The sequence below is a fragment of the Oncorhynchus masou genome, chromosome 11, assembly GCF_036934945.1.
Source record: "Oncorhynchus masou masou isolate Uvic2021 chromosome 11, UVic_Omas_1.1, whole genome shotgun sequence".
NCBI lineage: Eukaryota > Metazoa > Chordata > Actinopteri > Salmoniformes > Salmonidae > Oncorhynchus > Oncorhynchus masou.
Genome location: NC_088222.1, coordinates 60,163,424 through 60,188,227, shown reverse-complemented (window position 1 = coordinate 60,188,227; position 24,804 = coordinate 60,163,424). Strand labels below are relative to the sequence as shown.

The 24,804-nt window shown below is 41.9% G+C and overlaps 2 protein-coding genes across 2 annotated transcripts in view; one reads left to right on the top strand and one right to left on the bottom strand.

Moving 5' to 3' along the window:
- The window catches only part of LOC135548921 (zinc finger protein ZPR1-like), a 49,111-nt gene extending 26,372 nt beyond the window's left edge, over window positions 1-22,739 (top strand). Inside the window, exons 11-14 of the mRNA XM_064979018.1 lie at window positions 20,267-20,377; window positions 20,865-20,954; window positions 21,800-21,865; window positions 22,243-22,739. Of these exons, the coding sequence (XP_064835090.1) occupies window positions 20,267-20,377; window positions 20,865-20,954; window positions 21,800-21,865; window positions 22,243-22,359 (384 nt within the window). The 3' untranslated portion in view covers window positions 22,360-22,739. The remainder of the gene's footprint in view (window positions 1-20,266; window positions 20,378-20,864; window positions 20,955-21,799; window positions 21,866-22,242) is intronic.
- A 176-nt stretch (window positions 22,740-22,915) lies between these two features.
- Window positions 22,916-23,801, bottom strand: LOC135548922 (histone H2A). Its single transcript, XM_064979019.1, has one exon. It carries the CDS (start codon window positions 23,705-23,707, stop codon window positions 23,321-23,323), a length of 387 nt encoding a protein of 128 aa, XP_064835091.1. The 5' UTR covers window positions 23,708-23,801; the 3' UTR covers window positions 22,916-23,320.
- Window positions 23,802-24,804: the final 1,003 nt, after the last annotated feature.

Genomic DNA, 24,804 nt, shown 5'->3' with positions numbered 1-24,804 from the left:
ATACACCAGGGACTATCGACTAGATTCAGCAACAATACATACACCAGGGACTATCGACTAGATTCAGCAACAATACATACACCAGGGACTATCGACTAGATTCAGCAACAATACATACACCAGGGACTATCGACTAGATTCAGCAACAATACATACACCAGGGACTATCGACAGCAACAATACATACACCAGGGACTTCGAGATTCAGCAACAATACATACACCAGGGACTATCGACTAGATTCAGCAACAATACATAGGGACTATCGACAGATTCAGCAACAATACATACACCAGGGACTATCGACTAGATTCAGCAACAATACATACACCAGGGACTATCGACTAGATTCAGCAACAATACATACACCAGGGACTATCGACTAGATTCAGCAACAATACATACACCAGGGACTATCGACTAGATTCAGCAACAATACATACACCAGGGACTATCGACTAGATTCAGCAACAATACATACACCAGGGACTATCGACTAGATTCAGCAACAATACATACACCAGGGACTATCGACTAGATTCAGCAACAATACATACACCAGGGACTATCGACTAGGGACATACACCAGATCGACTAGATTCAGCAACAATACATACACCAGGGACTATCGACTAGATTCAGCAACAATACATACACCAGGGACTATCGACTAGATTCAGCAACAATACATACACCAGGGACTATCGACTAGATTCAGCAACAATACATACACCAGGGACTATCGACTAGATTCAGCAACAATACATACACCAGGGACTATTCAGCAACAATACATACACCAGGGACTTCAGATTCAAACAATACATACACCAGGGACTATCGACTAGATTCAGCAACAATACATACACCAGGGACTATCGACTAGATTCAGCAACAATACATACACCAGGGACTATCGACTAGATTCAGCAACAATACATACACCAGGGACTATCGACTAGATTCAGCAACAATATACACCAGGGACTATCGACTAGATTCAGCAACAATACATACACCAGGGACTATCGACTAGATTCAGCAACAATACATACACCAGGGACTATCGACTAGATTCAGCAACAATACATACACCAGCAACAATACATACACCAGGACTATCGACTAGATTCAGCAACAATACATACACCAGGGACTATCGACTAGATTCAGCAACAATACATACACCAGGGACTATCGACTAGATTCAGCAACAATACATCACCAGGGACTATCGACTAGATTCAGCAACAATACATACACCAGGGACTATCGACTAGATTCAGCAACAATACATACACCAGGGACTATCGACTAGATTCAGCAACAATACATACACCAGGGACTATCGACTAGATTCAGCAACAATACATACACCAGGGACTATCGACTAGATTCAGCAACAATACATACACCAGGGACTATCGACTAGATTCAGCAACAATACATACACCAGGGACTATCGACTAGATTCAGCAACAATACATACACCAGGGACTATCGACTAGATTCAGCAACAATACATACACCAGGGACTATCGACTAGATTCAGCAACAATACATACACCAGGGACTATCGACTAGATTCAGCAACAATACATACACCAGGGACTATCGACTAGATTCAGCAACAATACATACACCAGGGACTATCGACTAGATTCAGCAACAATACATACACCAGGGACTATCGACTAGATTCAGCAACAATACATACACCAGGGACTATCGACTAGATTCAGCAACAATACATACACCAGGGACTATCGACTAGATTCAGCAACAATACATACACCAGGGACTATCGACTAGATTCAGCAACAATACATACACCAGGGACTATCGACTAGATTCAGCAACAATACATACACCAGGGACTATCGACTTCAGCAACAATACATACACCAGGGACTATCGATTCAGCAACAATACATACACCAGGGATTCTACATACACCAGACTAGATTTCAGCAACAATACATACACCAGGGACTATCGACTAGATTCAGCAACAATACATACACCAGGGACTATCGACTAGATTCAGCAACAATACATACACCAGGGACTATCGACTAGATTCAGCAACAATACATACACCAGGGACTATCGACTAGATTCAGCAACAATACATACACCAGGGACTATCGACTAGATTCAGCAACAATACATACACCAGGGACTATCGACTAGATTCAGCAACAATACATACACCAGGGACTATCGACTAGATTCAGCAACAATACATACACCAGGGACTATCGACTAGATTCAGCAACAATACATACACCAGGGACTATCGACTAGATTCAGCAACAATACATACACCAGGGACTATCGACTAGATTCAGCAACAATACATACACCAGGGACTATCGACTAGATTCAGCAACAATACATACACCAGGGACTATCGACTAGATTCAGCAACAATACATACACCAGGGACTATCGACTAGATTCAGCAACAATACATACACCAGGGATACATACACCAGGGACTATCGACTAGATTCAGCAACAATACATACACCAGGGACTATCGACTAGATTCAGCAACAATACATACACCAGGGACTATCGACTAGATTCAGCAACAATACATACACCAGGGACTATCGACTAGATTCAGCAACAATACATACACCAGGGACTATCGACTAGATTCAGCAACAATACATACACCAGGGACTATCGACTAGATTCAGCAACAATACATACACCAGGGACTATCGACTAGATTCAGCAACAATACATACACCAGGGACTATCGACTAGATTCAGCAACAATACATACACCAGGGACTATCGACTAGATTCAGCAACAATACATACACCAGGGACTATCGACTAGATTCAGCAACAATACATACACCAGGGACTAGATTCAGCAACAATACATACACCAGGGACTATCGACTAGATTCAGCAACAATACATACACCAGGGACTATCGACTAGATTCAGCAACAATACATACACCAGGGACTATCGACTAGATTCAGCAACAATACATACACCAGGGACTATAGATTCAGCAACAATACATACACCAGGGACTATCGACTAGATTCAGCAACAATACATACACCAGGGACTATCGACTAGATTCAGCAACAATACATACACCAGGGACTATCGACTAGATTCAGCAACAATACATACACCAGGGACTATCGACTAGATTCAGCAACAATACATACACCAGGGACTATCGACTAGATTCAGCAACAATACATACACCAGGGACTATCGACTAGATTCAGCAACAATACATACACCAGGGACTATCGACTAGATTCAGCAACAATACATACACCAGGGACTAGATTCAGCAACAATACATACGGGACTATCGACTAGATTCAGCAACAATACATACACCAGGGACTATCGACTAGATTCAGCAACAATACATACACCAGGGACTATCGACTAGATTCAGCAACAATACATACACCAGGGACTATCGACTAGATTCAGCAACAATACATACACCAGGGACTATCGACTAGATTCAGCAACAATACATACACCAGGGACTATCGACTAGATTCAGCAACAATACATACACCAGGGACTATCGACTAGATTCAGCAACAATACATACACCAGGGACTATCGACTAGATTCAGCAACAATAGGGACTATCAGATTCAGCAACAATACATACACCAGGGACTATCGACTAGATTCAGCAACAATACATACACCAGGGACTATCGACTAGATTCAGCAACAATACATACACACAGGGACTATCGACTAGATTCAGCAACAATACATACACCAGGGACTATCGACTAGATTCAGCAACAATACATACAGCAACAATACAGGGACTATCGACTAGATTCAGCAACAATACATACACCAGGGACTATCGACTAGATTCAGCAACAATACATACACCAGGGACTATCGACTAGATTCAGCAACAATTCAGGGACTAAGATTCAGCAACAATACATACACCAGGGACTATCGACTAGATTCAGCAACAATACATACACCAGGGACTATCGACTAGATTCAGCAACAATACATACACCAGGGACTATCGACTAGATTCAGCAACAATACATACACCAGGGACTATCGACTAGATTCAGCAACAATACATACACCAGGGACTATCGACTAGATTCAGCAACAATACATACACCAGGGACTATCGACTAGATTCAGCAACAATACATACACCAGGGACTATCGACTAGATTCAGCAACAATACATACACCAGGGACTATCGACTAGATTCAGCAACAATACATACACCAGGGACTATCGACTAGATTCAGCAACAATACATACACCAGGGACTATCGACTAGATTCAGCAACAATACATACACCAGGGACTATCGATTCAGATTCACCAGGGACAACAGATTCACATACACCAGGGACTATCGACTAGATTCAGCAACAATACATACACCAGGGACTATCGACTAGATTCAGCAACAATACATACACCAGGGACTATCGACTAGATTCAGCAACAATACATACACCAGGGACTATCGACTAGATTCAGCAACAATACATACACCAGGGACTATCGACTAGATTCAGCAACAATACATACACCAGGGACTATCGACTAGATTCAGCAACAATACATACACCAGGGACTATCGACTAGATTCAGCAACAATACATACACCAGGGACTATCGACTAGATTCAGCAACAATACATACACCAGGGACTATCGACTAGATTCAGCAACAATACATACACCAGGGACTATCGACTAGATTCAGCAACAATACATACACCAGGGACTATCGACTAGATTCAGCAACAATACATACACCAGGGACTATCGACTAGATTCAGCAACAATACATACACCAGGGACTATCGACTAGATTCAGCAACAATACATACACCAGGGACTATCAGGGATTCAGCAACAATACATACACCAGGGACTATCGACTAGATTCAGCAACAATACATACACCAGGGACTATCGACTAGATTCAGCAACAATACATACACCAGGGACTATCGACTAGATTCAGCAACAATACATACACCAGGGACTATCGACTAGATTCAGCAACAATACATACACCAGGGACTATCGACTAGATTCAGCAACAATACATACACCAGGGACTATCGACTCAGCAACAATACATACACCAGGGACTTCAGCAACAATACATACACCAGGGACTATCGACTAGATTCAGCAACAATACATACACCAGGGACTATCGACTAGATTCAGCAACAATACATACACCAGGGACTATCGACTAGATTCAGCAACAATACATACACCAGGGACTATCGACTAGATTCAGCAACAATACATACACCAGGGACTATCGACTAGATTCAGCAACAATACATACACCAGGGACTATCGACTAGATTCAGCAACAATACATACACCAGGGACTATCGACTAGATTCAGCAACAATACATACACCAGGGACTATTTCAGCAACAATACATACACCAGGGACTATCGACTAGATTCAGATACATACACCAGGGACAGCAATTCAAACAATACATACACCAGGGACTATCGACTAGATTCAGCAACAATACATACACCAGGGACTATCGACTTCAGAACAATTCAGGGACTATCGACAGATTCAGCATACACCAGGGACTATCGACTAGATTCAGCAACAATACATACACCAGGGACTATCGACTAGATTCAGCAACAATACATACACCAGGGACTATCGACAGATTCAGCAACAATACATACACCAGGGACTATCGACTAGATTCAGCAACAATACATACACCAGGGACTATCGACTAGATTCAGCAGACAATACATACACCAGGGACTTCACTAGATTCAGCAACAATACATACACCAGGGACTATCGACTAGATTCAGCAACAATACATACACCAGGGACTATCGACTAGATTCAGCAACAATACATACACCAGGGACTATCGACTAGATTCAGCAACAATACATACACCAGGGACTATCAGATTCAGCAACAATACATACACCAGGGACTATCGACTAGATTCAGCAACAATACATACACCAGGGACTATCGACTAGATTCAGCAACAATACATACACCAGGGACTATCGACTAGATTCAGCAACAATACATACACCAGGGACTATCGACTAGATTCAGCAACAATACATACACCAGGGACTATCGACTAGATTCAGCAACAATACATACACCAGGGACTATCGACTAGATTCAGCAACAATACATGGCACCAGGGACTATCGACTAGATTCAGCAACAATACATACACCAGGGACTATCGACTAGATTCAGCAACAATACATACACCAGGGACTATCGACTAGATTCAGCAACAATACATACACCAGGGACTATCGACTAGATTCAGCAACAATACATACACCAGGGACTATCGACTAGATTCAGCAACAATACATACACCAGGGACTATCGACTAGATTCAGCAACAATACATACACCAGGGACTATCGACTAGATTCAGCAACAATACATACACCAGGACTATCGACTAGATTCAGCAACAATACATACACCAGGGACTATCGACTAGATTCAGCAACAATACATACACCAGGGACTATCGACTAGATTCAGCAACAATACATACACCAGGGACTATCGGATTCAGCAACAATACATACACCAGGGACTAGATTCAGCAACAATACATACACCAGGGACTATCGACTAGATTCAGCAACAATACATACACCAGGGACTATCGACTAGATTCAGCAACAATACATACACCAGGGACTATCGACTAGATTCAGCAACAATACATACATACCAGGGACTATCGACTAGATTCAGCAACAATACATACACCAGGGACTATCGACTAGATTCAGCAACAATACATACACCAGGGACTATCGACTAGATTCAGCAACAATACATACAGGGACTATCGACTAGATTCAGCAACAATACATACACCAGGATTCAGAACAATACATACACCAGGGACTATCGATTTCAGCAACAATACATACACCAGGGACTATCGACTAGATTCAGCAACAATACATACACCAGGGACTATCGACTAGATTCAGCAACAATAGATTCAGCAAACAATACATACACCAGGGACTATCGACTAGATTCAGCAACAATACATACACCAGGGACTATCGACTAGATTCAGCAACAATACATATACATACAGATTCAGCAACAATACATACACCAGGGACTATCGACTAGATTCAGCAACAATACATACACCAGGGACTATCGACTAGATTCAGCAACAATACATACACCAGGGACTATCGACTAGATTCAGCAACAATACATACACCAGGGACTATCGACTAGATTCAGCAACAATACATACACCAGGGACTATCGACTAGATTCAGCAACAATACATACACCAGGGACTATCGACTAGATTCAGCAACAATACATACACCAGGGACTATCGACTAGATTCAGCAACAATACATACACCAGGGACTATCGATTTCAGCAACAATACATACACCAGGGACTATCGACTAGATTCAGCAACAATACATACACCAGGGACTATCGACTAGATTCAGCAACAATACATACACCAGGGACTATCGACTAGATTCAGCAACAATACATACACCAGGGACTATCGACTAGATTCAGCAACAATACATACACCAGGGACTATCGATTCAGCAACAGATTCACTAGATTCAACAACAATACATACACCAGGGACTATCGACTAGATTCAGCAACAATACATACACCAGGGACTATCGACTAGATTCAGCAACAATACATACACCAGGGACTATCGACTAGATTCAGCAACAATACATACACCAGGGACTATCGACTAGATTCAGCAACAATACATACACCAGGGACTATCGACTAGATTCAGCAACAATACATACACCAGGGACTATCGACTAGATTCAGCAACAATACATACACCAGGGACTATCGACTAGATTCAGCAACAATACATACACCAGGGACTATCGACTAGATTCAGCAACAATACATACACCAGGGACTATCGACTAGATTCAGCAACAATACATACACCAGATTCAGCAACAATACATACACCAGGGACTATCGACTAGATTCAGCAACAATACATACACCAGGGACTATCGACTAGATTCAGCAACAATACATACACCAGGGACTATCGACTAGATTCAGCAACAATACATACACCAGGGACTATCGACTAGATTCAGCAACAATACATACACCAGGGACTATCGACTAGATTCAGCAACAATACATACACCAGGGACTATCGACTAGATTCAGCAACAATACATACACCAGGGACTATCGACTAGATTCAGCAACAATACATACACCAGGGACTATCGACTAGATTCAGCAAATACAATACATACACCAGGGACTATCGACTAGATTCAGCAACAATACATACACCAGGGACTATCGACTAGATTCAGCAACAATACATACACCAGGGACTATCGACTAGATTCAGCAACAATACATACACCAGGGACTATCGAGATTCAGGGGACTATCGACTAGATTCAGCAACAATACATACACCAGGGACTATCGACTAGATTCAGCAACAATACATACACCAGGGACTATCGACTAGATTCAGCAACAATACATACACCAGGGACTATCGACTAGATTCAGCAACAATACATACACCAGGGACTAGGGACTATCGACTAGATTCAGCACTAGATTCAGCAACAATACATACACCAGGGACTATCGACTAGATTCAGCAACAATACATACACCAGGGACTATCGACTAGATTCAGCAACAATACATACACCAGGGACTATCGACTAGATTCAGCAACAATACATACACCAGGGACTATCGACTAGATTCAGCAACAATACATACACCAGGGACTATCGACTAGATTCAGCAACAATACATACACCAGGGACTATCGACTAGATTCAGCAACAATACATACACCAGGGACTATCGACTAGATTCAGCAACAATACATACACCAGGGACTATCGACTAGATTCAGCAACAATACATACACCAGGGACTATCGACTAGATTCAGCAACAATACATACACCAGGGACTATCGACTAGATTCAGCAACAATACATACACCAGGGACTATCGACTAGATTCAGCAACAATACATACACCAGGGACTATCGACTAGATTCAGCAACAATACATACACCAGGGACTATCGACTAGATTCAGCAACAATACATACACCAGGGACTATCGACTAGATTCAGCAACAATACACCAGGGACTACACCAGGGACAATACATCACCAGGGACTATCGAGATTCAGCAACAATACATACACCAGGGACTATCGACTAGATTCAGCAACAATACATACACCAGGGACTATCGACTAGATTCAGCAACAATACATACACCAGGGACTATCGACTAGATTCAGCAACAATACATACACCAGGGACTATCGACTAGATTCAGCAACAATACATACACCAGGGACTATCGACTAGATTCAGCAACAATACATACACCAGGGACTATCGACAGCAACAATAGATTCAGCAACAATACATACACCAGGGACTATCGACTAGATTCAGCAACAATACATACACCAGGGACTATCGACTAGATTCAGCAACAATACATACACCAGGGACTATCGACTAGATTCAGCAACAATACATACACCAGGGACTATCGACTAGATTCAGCAACAATACATACACCAGGGACTATCGACTAGATTCAGCAACAATACATACACCAGGGACTATCGACTACATTCAGCAACAATACATACACCACGGACTATCGACTAGATTCAGCAACAATACATACACCAGGGACTATCGACTAGATTCAGCAACAATACATACACCAGGGACTATCGACTAGATTCAGCAACAATACATACACCAGGGACTATCGAGGGACTACATACACCAGACTATCGATTTCAGCAACAATACATACACCAGGGACTATCGACTAGATTCAGCAACAATACATACACCAGGGACTATCGACTAGATTCAGCAACAATACATACACCAGGGACTATCGACTAGATTCAGCAACAATACATACACCAGGGACTATCGACTAGATTCAGCAACAATACATACACCAGGGACTATCGACTAGATTCAGATTCAGCAACAATACATACACCAGGGACTATCGACTAGATTCAGCAACAATACATACACCAGGGACTATCGACTAGATTCAGCAACAATACATACACCAGGGACTATCGACTAGATTCAGCAACAATACATACACCAGGGACTATCGACTAGATTCAGCAACAATACATACACCAGGGACTATCGACTAGATTCAGCAACAATACATACACCAGGGACTATCGACTAGATTCAGCAACAATACATACACCAGGGACTATCGACTAGATTCAGCAACAATACATACACCAGGGACTATCGACTAGATTCAGCAACAATACATACACCAGGGACTATCGACTAGATTCAGCAACAATACATACACCAGGGACTACCGAGGATTCAGCAACAATACATACACCAGGGACTAGAGATTCAGCAACAATACATACACCAGGGACTATCGACTAGATTCAGCAACAATACATACACCAGGGACTATCGACTAGATTCAGCAACAATACATACACCAGGGACTATCGACTAGATTCAGCAACAATACATACACCAGGGACTATCGACTAGATTCAGCAACAATACATACACCAGGGACTATCGACTAGATTCAGCAACAATACATACACCAGGGACTATCGACTAGATTCAGCAACAATACATACACCAGGGACTATCGACTAGATTCAGCAACAATACATACACCAGGGACTATCGACTAGATTCAGCAACAATACATACACCAGGGACTATCGACTAGATTCAGCAACAATACATACACCAGGGACTATCGACTAGATTCAGCAACAATACATACACCAGGGACTATCGACTAGATTCAGCAACAATACATACACCAGGGACTATCGACTAGATTCAGCAACAATACATACACCAGGGACTATCGACTAGATTCAGCAACAATACATACACCAGGGACTATCGACTAGATTCAGCAACAATACATACACCAGGGACTATCGACTAGATTCAGCAACAATACATACACCAGGGACTATCGACTAGATTCAGGGACTATCGACTAGATTCAGCAACAATACATACACCAGGGACTATCGACTAGATTCAGCAACAATACATACACCAGGGACTATCGACTAGATTCAGCAACAATACATACACCAGGGACTATCGACTAGATTCAGCAACAATACATACACCAGGGACTATCGACTAGATTCAGCAACAATACATACACCAGGGACTATCGACTAGATTCAGCAACAATACATACACCAGGGACTATCGACTAGATTCAGCAACAATACATACACCAGGGACTATCGACTAGATTCAGCAACAATACATACACCAGGGACTATCGACTAGATTCAGCAACAATACATACACCAGGGACTATCGACTAGATTCAGCAACAATACATACACCAGGGACTATCGACTAGATTCAGCAACAATACATACACCAGGGACTATCGACTAGATTCAGCAACAATACATACACCAGGGACTATCGACTAGATTCAGCAACAATACATACACCAGGGACTATCGACTAGATTCAGCAACAATACATACACCAGGGACTATCGACTAGATTCAGCAACAATACATACACCAGGGACTATCGACTACAGATTCAGATTCAACAACAATACATACACCAGGGACTATCGACTAGATTCAGCAACAATACATACACCAGGGACTATCGACTAGATTCAGCAACAATACATACACCAGGGACAGGGACTATCGACTAGATTCAGCAACAATACATACACCAGGGACTATCGACTAGATTCAGCAACAATACATACACCAGGGACTATCGACTAGATTCAGCAACAATACATACACCAGGGACTATCGACTAGATTCAGCAACAATACATACACCAGGGACTATCGACAGATTCAGCAACAATACATACACCAGGGACTATCGACTAGATTCAGCAACAATACACACCAGGGACTATCGACTACAGATTCAGCAACAATACATACACCAGGGACTATCGACTAGATTCAGCAACAATACATACACCAGGGACTATCGACTAGATTCAGCAACAATACATACACCAGGGACTATCGACTAGATTCAGCAACAATACATACACCAGGGACTATCGACTAGATTCAGCAACAATACATACACCAGGGACTATCGACTAGATTCAGCAACAATACATACACCAGGGACTATCGACTAGATTCAGCAACAATACATACACCAGGGACTATCGACTAGATTCAGCAACAATACATACACCAGGGACTATCGACTAGATTCAGCAACAATACATACACCAGGGACTATCGACTAGATTCAGCAACAATACATACACCAGGGACTATCGACTAGATTCAGCAACAATACATACACCAGGGACTATCGACTAGATTCAGCAACAATACATACACCAGGGACTATCGACTAGATTCAGCAACAATACATACACCAGGGACTATCGACTAGATTCAGCAACAATACATACACCAGGGACTATCGACTAGATTCAGCAACAATACATACACCAGGGACTATCGACTAGATTCAGCAACAATACATACACCAGGGACTATCGACTAGATTCAGCAACAATACATACACCAGGGACTATCGACTAGATTCAGCAACAATACATACACCAGGGACTATCGACTAGATTCAGCAACAATACATACACCAGGGACTATCGACTAGATTCAGCAACAATACATACACCAGGGACTAGATTCAGCAACAATACATACACCAGATTCAGCAACAATACATACACCAGGGACTATCGACTAGATTCAGCAACAATACATACACCAGGGACTATCGACTAGATTCAGCAACAATACATACACCAGGGACTATCGACTAGATTCAGCAACAATACATACACCAGGGACTATCGACTAGATTCAGCAACAATACATACACCACTATCGACTAGATTCAGCAACAATACATACACCAGGGACTATCGACTAGATTCAGCAACAATACATACACCAGGGACTATCGACTAGATTCAGCAACAATACATACACCAGGGACTATCGACTAGATTCAGCAACAATACATACACCAGGGACTATCGACTAGATTCAGCAACAATACATACACCAGGGACTATCGACTAGATTCAGCAACAATACATACACCAGGGACTAGATTCAGCAACAATAGACTTCAGATTCAGCAACAATACATACACCAGGGACTATCGACTAGATTCAGCAACAATACATACACCAGGGACTATCGACTAGATTCAGCAACAATACATACACCAGGGACTTCAGCAACAATACATACACCAGGGACTATCTAGATTCAGCAACAATACATACACCAGGGACTATCGACTAGATTCAGCAACAATACATACACCAGGGATTCAGCAACAATACATACACCAGGGACTAGATTTCAGCAACAATACATACACCAGGGACTATCGACTAGATTCAGCAACAATACATACACCAGGGACTATCGACTAGATTCAGCAACAATACATACACCAGGGGGACTATCGACTAGATTCAGCAACAATACATACACCAGGGACTATCGACTAGATTCAGCAACAATACATACACCAGGGACTATCGACTAGATTCAGCAACAATACATACACCAGGGACTATCGATTCAGCAACAATACATACACCAGGGACTATCGACTAGATTCAGCAACAATACATACACCAGGGACTATCGACTAGATTCAGCAACAATACATACACCAGGGACTATCGACTAGATTCAGCAACAATACATACACCAGGGACTATCGACTAGATTCAGCAACAATACATACACCAGGGACTATCGACTAGATTCAGCAACAATACATACACCAGGGACTATCGACTAGATTCAGCAACAATACATACACCAGGGACTATCGACTAGATTCAGCAACAATACATACACCAGGGACTACACCAGCAACAATACATACACCAGGGACTATCGACTAGATTCAGCAACAATACATACACCAGGGACTATCGACTAGATTCAGCAACAATACATACACCAGGGACTATCGACTAGATTCAGCAACAATACATACACCAGGGACAGCAACAATATCGACTAGATTCAGCAACAATACATACACCAGGGACTATCGACTAGATTCAGCAACAATACATACACCAGGGACTATCGACTAGATTCAGCAACAATACATACACCAGGGACTATCGACTAGATTCAGCAACAATACATACAGCAACAGGGACTATCGACTAGATTCAGCAACAATACATACACCAGGGACTATCGACTAGATTCAGCAACAATACATACACCAGGGACTATCGACTAGATTCAGCAACAATACATACACCAGGGACTATCGACTAGATTCAGCAACAATACATACACCAGGGACTATCGACTAGATTCAGCAACAATACATACACCAGGGACTATCGACTAGATTCAGCAACAATACATACACCAGGGACTATCGACTAGATTCAGCAACAATACATACACCAGGGACTATCGACTAGATTCAGCAACAATACATACACCAGGGACTATCGACTTCAGCAACAATACATACACCAGATTCAGATTCAGCAACAATACATACACCAGGGACTATCGACTAGATTCAGCAACAATACATACACCAGGGACTATCGACTAGATTCAGCAACAATACATACACCAGGGATTCAGCAACAATACATACACCAGGGACTAGATTCAGCAACAATACATACACCAGGGACTATCGACTAGATTCAGCAACAATACATACACCAGGGACTATCGACTAGATTCAGCAACAATACATACACCAGGGACTATCAGATTCAGCAACAATACATACACCAGGGACTATCGACTAGATTCAGCAACAATACATACACCAGGGACTATTCAGCAACAATACATACACCAGGGATTCAACAATACAGCAGCAACAATACATACACAACAGGGACTATCGACTAGATTCAGCAACAATACATACACCAGGGACTATCGACTAGATTCAGCAACAATACATACACCAGGGACTATCGATTCAGATTCAGCAACAATACATACACCAGGGACTATCGACTAGATTCAGCAACAATACATACACCAGGGACTATCGACTAGATTCAGCAACAATACATACACCAGGGACTTCAGATTCAGCAACAATACATACACCAGGGACTATCGACTAGATTCAGCAACAATACATACACCAGGGACTATCGACTAGATTCAGCAACAATACATACACCAGGGACTATCGACTAGATTCAGCAACAATACATACACCAGGGACTATCGACTAGATTCAGCAACAATACATACACCAGGGACTATCGACTAGATTCAGCAACAATACATACACCAGGGACTATCGACTAGATTCAGCAACAATACATACACCAGGGACTATCGACTAGATTCAGCAACAATACATACACCAGGGACTATCGACTAGATTCAGCAACAATACATACACCAGGGACTATCGACCAGCAACAATACATACACCAGGGACTATCGACTAGATTCAGCAACAATACATACACCAGGGACTATCGACTAGATTCAGCAACAATACATACACCAGGGACTATCGACTAGATTCAGCAACAATACATACACCAGGGACTATCGACTAGATTCAGCAACAATACATACACCAGGGACTATCGACTAGATTCAGCAACAATACATACACCAGGGACTATCGACTAGATTCAGCAACAATACATACACCAGGGACTATCGACTTTCAGCAACAATACATACACCAGGGACTATCGACTAGATTCAGCAACAATACATACACCAGGGACTATCGACTAGATTCAGCAACAATACATACACCAGGGACTATCGACTAGATTCAGCAACAATACATACACCAGGGACTATCGACTAGATTCAGCAACAATACATACACCAGGGACTATCGACTAGATTCAGCAACAATACATACACCAGGGACTATCGACTAGATTCAGCAACAATACATACACCAGGGACTATCGACTAGATTCAGCAACAATACATACACCAGGGACTATCGACTAGATTCAGCAACAATACATACACCAGGATTCAGAACAATACATACACCAGGGACTAGATTTCAGCAACAATACATACACCAGGGACTATCGACTAGATTCAGCAACAATACATACACCAGGGACTATCGACTAGATTCAGCAACAATACATACACCAGGGACTATCGACTAGATTCAGCAACAATACATACACCAGGGACTATCGACTAGATTCAGCAACAATACATACACCAGGGACTATCGACTAGATTCAGCAACAATACATACACCAGGGACTATCGACTAGATTCAGCAACAATACATACACCAGGGACTATCGACTAGATTCAGCAACAATACATACACCAGGGACTATCGACTAGATTCAGCAACAATACATACACCAGGGACTATTCAGCAACAATACATACACCAGGGACTATCGACTAGATTCAGCAACAATACATACACCAGGGACTATCGACTAGATTCAGCAACAATACATACACCAGGGACTATCGACTAGATTCAGCAACAATACATACACCAGGGACTATCGATCGATTCAGCAACAATATTCAGCAACAATACATACACCAGGGACTATCGACTAGATTCAGCAACAATACATACACCAGGGACTATCGACTAGATTCAGCAACAATACATACACCAGGGACTATCGACTAGATTCAGCAACAATACATACATAGGGACTATCGACAGATTCAGCAACAATACATACACCAGGGACTATCGACTAGATTCAGCAACAATACATACACCAGGGACTATCGACTAGATTCAGCAACATACACCAGGGACTACACTAGATTCAGCAACAATACATACACCAGGGACTATCGACTAGATTCAGCAACAATACATACACCAGGGACTATCGACTAGATTCAGCAACAATACATACACCAGGGACTATCGACTAGATTCAGCAACAATACATACACCAGGGACTATCGACTAGATTCAGCAACAATACATACACCAGGGACTATCGACTAGATTCAGCAACAATACATACACCAGGGACTATCGACTAGATTCAGCAACAATACATACACCAGGGACTATCATAGATTCAGCAACAATACATACACCAGGACTATCGACTAGATTCAGCAACAATACATACACAATACAGGGACTATCGACTAGATTCAGCAACAATACATACACCAGGGACTAACAATTCACATACATACACAGGGACTATCGACTAGATTCAGCAACAATACATACACCAGGGACTATCGACTAGATTCAGCAACAATACATACACCAGGGACTATCGACTAGATTCAGCAACAATACATACACCAGGGACTATCGATTTCAGCAACAATACATACACCAGGGACTATCGACTAGATTCAGCAACAATACATACACCAGGGACTATCGACTAGATTCAGCAACAATACATACACCAGGGACTATCGACTAGATTCAGCAACAATACATACACCAGGGACTATCGACTAGATTCAGCAACAATACATACACCAGGGACTATCGACTAGATTCAGCAACAATACATACACCAGGGACTATCGACTAGATTCAGCAACAATACATACACCAGGGACTATCGACTAGATTCAGCAACAATACATACACCAGGGTCTATAGATTTCAGCAACAATACATACACCAGGGACTATCGACTAGATTCAGCAACAATACATACACCAGGGACTATCGACTAGATTCAGCAACAATACATACACCAGGGACTATCGACTAGATTCAGCAACAATACATACACCAGGGACTATCGACTAGATTCAGCAACAATACATACACCAGGGACTATCGACTAGATTCAGCAACAATACATACAGGGACTATCGACTAGATTCAGCAACAATACATACACCAGGGACTATCGACTAGATTCAGCAACAATACATACACCAGGGACTATCGACTAGATTCAGCAACAATACATACACCAGGGACTATCGACTAGATTCAGCAACAATACATACACCAGGGACTATCGACTAGATTCAGCAACAATACATACACCAGGGACTATCGAGATTCAGCAACAATACATACACCAGGGACTATCGACTAGATTCAGCAACAATACATACACCAGGGACTATCGACTAGATTCAGCAACAATACATACACCAGGGACTATCGACTAGATTCAGCAACAATACATACACCAGGGACTATCGACTAGATTCAGCAACAATACATACACCAGGGACTATCGACTAGATTCAGCAACAATACATACACCAGGGACTATCGACTAGATTCAGCAACAATACATACACCAGGGACTATCGACTAGATTCAGCAACAATACATACACCAGGGACTATCGACTAGATTCAGCAACAATACATACACCAGGGACTATCGACTAGATTCAGCAACAATACATACACCAGGGACTATCGACTAGATTCAGCAACAATACATACACCAGGGACTATCGACTAGATTCAGCAACAATACATACACCAGGGACTATCGACTAGATTCAGCAACAATACATACACCAGGGACTATCGACTAGATTCAGCAACAATACATACACCAGGGACTATCGACTAGATTCAGCAACAATACATACACCAGGGACTATCGACTAGATTCAGCAACAATACATACACCAGGGACTATCGACTAGATTCAGAACAATACATACACCAGGGACTATCGACTAGATTCAGCAACAATACATACACCAGGGACTATCGACTAGATTCAGCAACAATACATACACCAGGGACTATCGACTAGATTCAGCAACAATACATACACCAGGGACTATCGACTAGATTCAGCAACAATACATACACCAGGGACTATCGACTAGATTCAGCAACAATACATACACCAGGGACTATCGACTAGATTCAGCAACAATACATACACCAGGGACTATCGACTAGATTCAGCAACAATACATACACCAGGGACTATCGACTAGATTCAGCAACAATACATACACCAGGGACTATCGACTAGATTCAGCAACAATACATACACCAGGGACTATCGACTAGATTCAGCAACAATACATACACCAGGGACTATCGACTAGATTCAGCAACAATACATACACCAGGGACTATCGACTAGATTCAGCAACAATACATACACCAGGGACTATCGACTAGATTCAGCAACAATACATACACCAGGGACTATCGACTAGATTCAGCAACAATACATACACCAGGGACTATCGACTAGATTCAGCAACAATACATACACCAGGGACTATCGACTAGATTCAGCAACAATACATACACCAGGGACTATCGACTAGATTCAGCAACAATACATACACCAGGGACTATCGACAATTCAGCAACAATACACACCAGGGACTATCGACTAGATTCAGCAACAATACATACACCAGGGACTATCGACTAGATTCAGCAACAATACATACACCAGGGACTATCGACTAGATTCAGCAACAATACATACACCAGGGACTATCGACTAGATTCAGCCACTGGCCACTTCTTTTCTTGAGTGGATGGTCAGGGGGACAGAACATAATTAGAAATAATTTGTTGGCAAAAAATTAACCGTAAGAAACCCAAACAGATATATTTGACAAAAAAAACAATGTCAAACCTTGCTTTACATTTGTATACGATCACATATACAGTATCGCTCTATTATGCAGGGGAATACTCTGGAACAGATTTCAAAATGTAAGTCACTTGGAGCTGATTTGCTGGTGTTTTTCCAGTCTTATTTACAACAATAAAAAACATGTTTTTTTTTATTTAGACCCCCTTGGCCCAAATTTGGCTCGCCAGTTGGGGAACCCTGACATACACCCATAACTGGAGGATATAAACATAAAGTCAAAGGACTTGTTTCCATTGTGGTCCTCGAGTAAAGCATACAAAGAGGAACATGGACCTTTTTCACAGGAGAGCAATCCTATTCCTGAATCATGTTGGGGTTGACTCAACCATGCCAGTTTTGTCATGTTGGGGTTGACTCAACCATGCCAGTTTTGTCATGTTGGGGTTGACTCAACCATGCCAGTTTTCATGTTGGGGTTGACTCAACCATGCCAGTTTTGTCATGTTGGGGTTGTTTGTGCAGTCGGAGACGTGTAGCATCCTCATACCTGAGCTGGAATTTGAGTTGGGGATGGCGGCTGTCGGTGGCAAATTCACCACCTTGGAGGGACTCCTCAAAGACATCAAAGATCTGGTAAACCCTTTTAATGCTTTATTCAATCGGTTGAGAATTAGAGGGGGAACTGGATGAAGGGAAGATGCATTATTAACGGTGATCACAGGGATTGAACTCCAGTCTCCACTGGAGAGTTGTATATGTTTTAATGCTGCTTGTGTTCGCTCTAGTCCACTGGCTCTGCACGAGGTGCACTTTTGGCTTGGTGGATACTTTTGCCAAGGCTTCTGTGCTGTAATTCTAAGGCACTGGTACACAACTCCAGTCTGTGAGGGATGCTGTGTCTGCTGATTTCATCTTCACCTTTTTAATTAGTGACTGATTTAGACCTGTGAAGCCAGGTGTGGCCAATCATTTACATTCATTTATTAGTTAACTTCTATGTAGAAACCAAAACCAGCAGGCCTGCTTCAAGGATTTGAGTTGTGCACCCCTGGTCTGCGTTCTTTCACTGTGGACTTGTTATTTTTAATTCATGTTTCTCCTCCACTTTGTTTTCCTCCAGATTGTTTCTAAAAATCCCTTCACTTGTGGAGACAGCTCCACTTCAGATCGAACAGAGAAACTTAAGCTTTTTGGCCAGAAGATTGACAAGGTTAGAGGCATAAAATTATTGAATAAGTCTATCACTACTGTTTTGTCTGGATCTAGTTTTGGTTACACTTTACATCTATAGCTTGAGTGTACTTACAACTGTTAGTGATGTGTGGAATTAAATGTTTTTACATTTATTTTCATTTGATTATCGTAACTTACTCAGGTGAACTCATTGGTGTATTGTCTCACTCTGTAATTGTTGTTTAAGATCCATTCCATCCATTTTTTTCCATTTTGAGATCATTGCAATTTTTTGAAACGGAATGTTACCTATTGGCATAACAGTTGTAAATACAAACAATGTGTATCTACACTGTAAATGCATTGTAACTACCATGTAAATGGGTCTTTTTGGACATTTCATGGATTGGGAAACTAGTTTTTATAGTTTGTAAATAGGAGGCATTTATTCACTTTTATACAGTAAGTGTATTCTGGCCCTCAATCATCAAATAACTGACATTTTTTGTACATTTGAGTAATTTAGCAGACACACTTATACTGCAATTAGGGTTAAGTGCCTTGCTCAAGGGCATATCAACAGATTTAGTCAGCTCGGGATTTGAACCAGTGACCTTTCAGTTACTAGACCAACGCTCTTAATCGCTAGGCTACCTGCCCTGCAGATATTTTATTTCGACTTCAAAAAATCTCATGCAAGAATTTCACATTTGATTGATCAAACTTGAGTGAACTGCTCATTAGGGTATATATGCTGTATCTAAGTATGTTTGGCTAGACTATAAAGTAGTTAAATGCAGAACAGTCTGAAACTGTATCTAAAAGTGAAATGGAGGCTGGAGTGGGACTTTAAAATGCCTCTTCTTTTGAAAAATACTGTAGATCATGGCGGGAGACATGGATGTTCACATTGTTCTCGATGACCCTGCAGGGAACAGCTATCTCCAGGTACTAGGGCACTTCTCTTTCTCAGGCCTTTAAAGGGATAATTTGGGGTTTTGGCAATGCATCCAGGATGAAGGAAGTAAGATGTTTCACAATCCAATGCTGACTTGTGTTAGCACTGAATGTCTACAGGAACAGCTAGCATGCTGTGCCTATAGACTTCCAGTCATTGCGCTAATGCTAGTTAGAAACGGTCTTCATACTGGACAGATGGTATCCACATCTGCTTCGAAGGAAGTAGATAAAGGGCCTCATTGCCCAAATCCAGGACTATCCCTTTAAGGTTCAAACACGAAGTCTCCTCCCACTGGATACATTTGTTCATTGATGTACTGTCTGAAAGTAATGAATTAGAATGTATGTCTCATGTTTGTCTGCAGAACATCTATGCGCCTGACCCAGACCCAGAGATGACAACTGAGAAGTATACCAGGACCTTTGAGCAGAACGAAGACCTTGGTCTGAATGACATGAAGACAGAGGGCTATCAGAAGTAAGGACTTCTGCAGCAGAAGGGTTGATCTTACATAAACAATGCATTGTTTGGAAATTAATTTGAGACATTTGCCCTCACTGAAGTTCACAAGGACAGATGTCTTGCAGTTTTGATATTTGAGCACAATATGGTTGAAAAGTGAGATCTTATTTCAAATAAAGCAATCAATGTTTATAATTTGAGTAAAGTATGCATTTTTTTGTTGAGAAATGCACTAATATAATCATGCAATTGAAAGTGTTTTTGCATCTGGTTGTTAATTAATGTGATTCTGATTCAGTGGAATAGACCGGTTGAATTGGCCTTCATTTATCTTGATGTGTACTGTTCAATGGGAATAAATAAAGAATATACACTGGCTGCTGTATACAAATGATTGTCGGCTTTTGTTTGTGTACCTTATCTATAATAAAACACTGCACTGCATAATTGCCCATAGATCTTCAAAGAACCAATTCTAAATTCATTTCAATGCGCTGTGTCCTTTGTTCATGAGCTCCCTGATGGAAAGTTCCCGGATTGTGAAAACAACAGACTGGTGATGACGTTTGTGCGCGTTCCCAGTATCAGTACAGAACATTTATTGAAATCAACAATTTCTGTCAAATAGACATGACATCACTTTGTTTTAGCACAAAATGTGTTGATACAGCACTACTAAATAAAAACAATGAGATCTCTGCGTTATTCACCCCACCCTCAAATGAACCACCATTTATAGCTCATATCCAAGAGACCGTGTCAAATGTGGTTTATGATCTAAGAAAATGTCCATACATGTATATGAATAGTCCAATGACGGTGCCTGCGCATCGTGGAAACCAATAACCTGAAGCATTGTCCTTCTGCAAGCATCCAGTATCGGGTTGCGCTGTCATTAATTTGAAAATGAGGCTCTTTATACAGAAGTGGGTGTCTCTTAACGGAGCTCGGGTTTTGTTTTGTGATCTGTATCGAGCTGGTTACTTGCTCTTTGCTGGTTTTTCAGTCTTCTTGGGTAGGAGGACCGCCTGAATGTTAGGCAATACTCCTCCTTGCGCGATGGTGACACCACCTAAAAGCTTGTTGAGTTCCTCGTCGTTGCGGACAGCCAGCTGAAGGTGGCGAGGGATGATCCTGGTTTTCTTATTATCCCTTGCAGCGTTGCCAGCCAACTCGAGGATCTCAGCCGTTAGGTATTCCAGCACAGCAGCCAAATAGACAGGAGCTCCGGCACCGACACGCTCGGCATAGTTGCCTTTGCGCAGTAACCTGTGGACACGTCCTACGGGGAACTGAAGGCCGGCGCGGGATGAACGGGACTTTGCCTTCGCTCTGGCCTTTCCTCCAGTTTTGCCTCTACCAGACATGTTAATTATTCTATTGTCACCTATCAATCCAAATACCAACACAGCTATACAGCGAATTTTCTGTCTGCCTTTACGTAATGCAGTTGAGGATTATTGTACTAATATACCTCAAGTGTCCCTATGATTGGACGGATAGGATGGAAACGGTTTAACCAATGGTGATGAACTACACCATTCAAGGGTCCAATAGCAAGAGCGCCGCTCTCCACATAGCTCTGCATTGCGATATTATATATAGAAGAGAGGCGTATAACGTGTCGTGTTCTATTCACAGTAAGTGAGTGGAGCGAGGAGCGGAGCGTGCCCAATTTGACTTGAGCGTGGCGCGAGATTCCCAAAGGCTGGAGCAGTGACGGTTCTAGCTTGTATGGCTCCCTGTGCGAACCCCCCCTTTCAGCCCCCCCCCCAACAACACAAAAAAGCACCGTTCTGCACTAACTGTCATTTTTATTCAGACATTTGGAACAACACAAATAAATAATCCTAACATTTAAAACTATATAAATATAAAAATATATACAGTCATGGCCAAAAGTTGAGAATGACACAAATAATAATTTTTCACAAAGTCTGCTGAAGTTGATGCGAAGAGTCTATATTTGCAGTGTTGACCCTTCTTTTTCAAGACTTTTGCAATCCACCCTGGCATGCTGTCAATTAACTTCTGGGCCACATCCTGACTGATGGCATCCCATTCTTGCATAATCCATGCTTGCAGTTTGTCAGAATTTGTGGGATTTTGTTTGTCCACCCAAGTTCTCAATGGGATTAAGGTCTGGGGAGTTTCCCAGCCATGAACCCAAAATATCTATGTTTTGTTCCCGAGCCACTTATCACTTTTGCCTTCTGGCAAGGTGCTCCATCATGCTGGAAAAGGCATTGTTCGTCACCAAACTGTTCCTGGATGGTTGGGAGAAGTTACATTCGGAGGATGTGTTGGTACCATTCTTTATTCATGGCTGTGTTCTTAGGCAAAATTGTGAGTGAGCCCACTCCCTTGGCTGAGAAGCAACCCCACACATGAATGGTCTCAGTATGCTTTACTATTGGCATGACACAGGACTGATGGTAGCGCTCACCTTGTCTTCTCCGGAAAA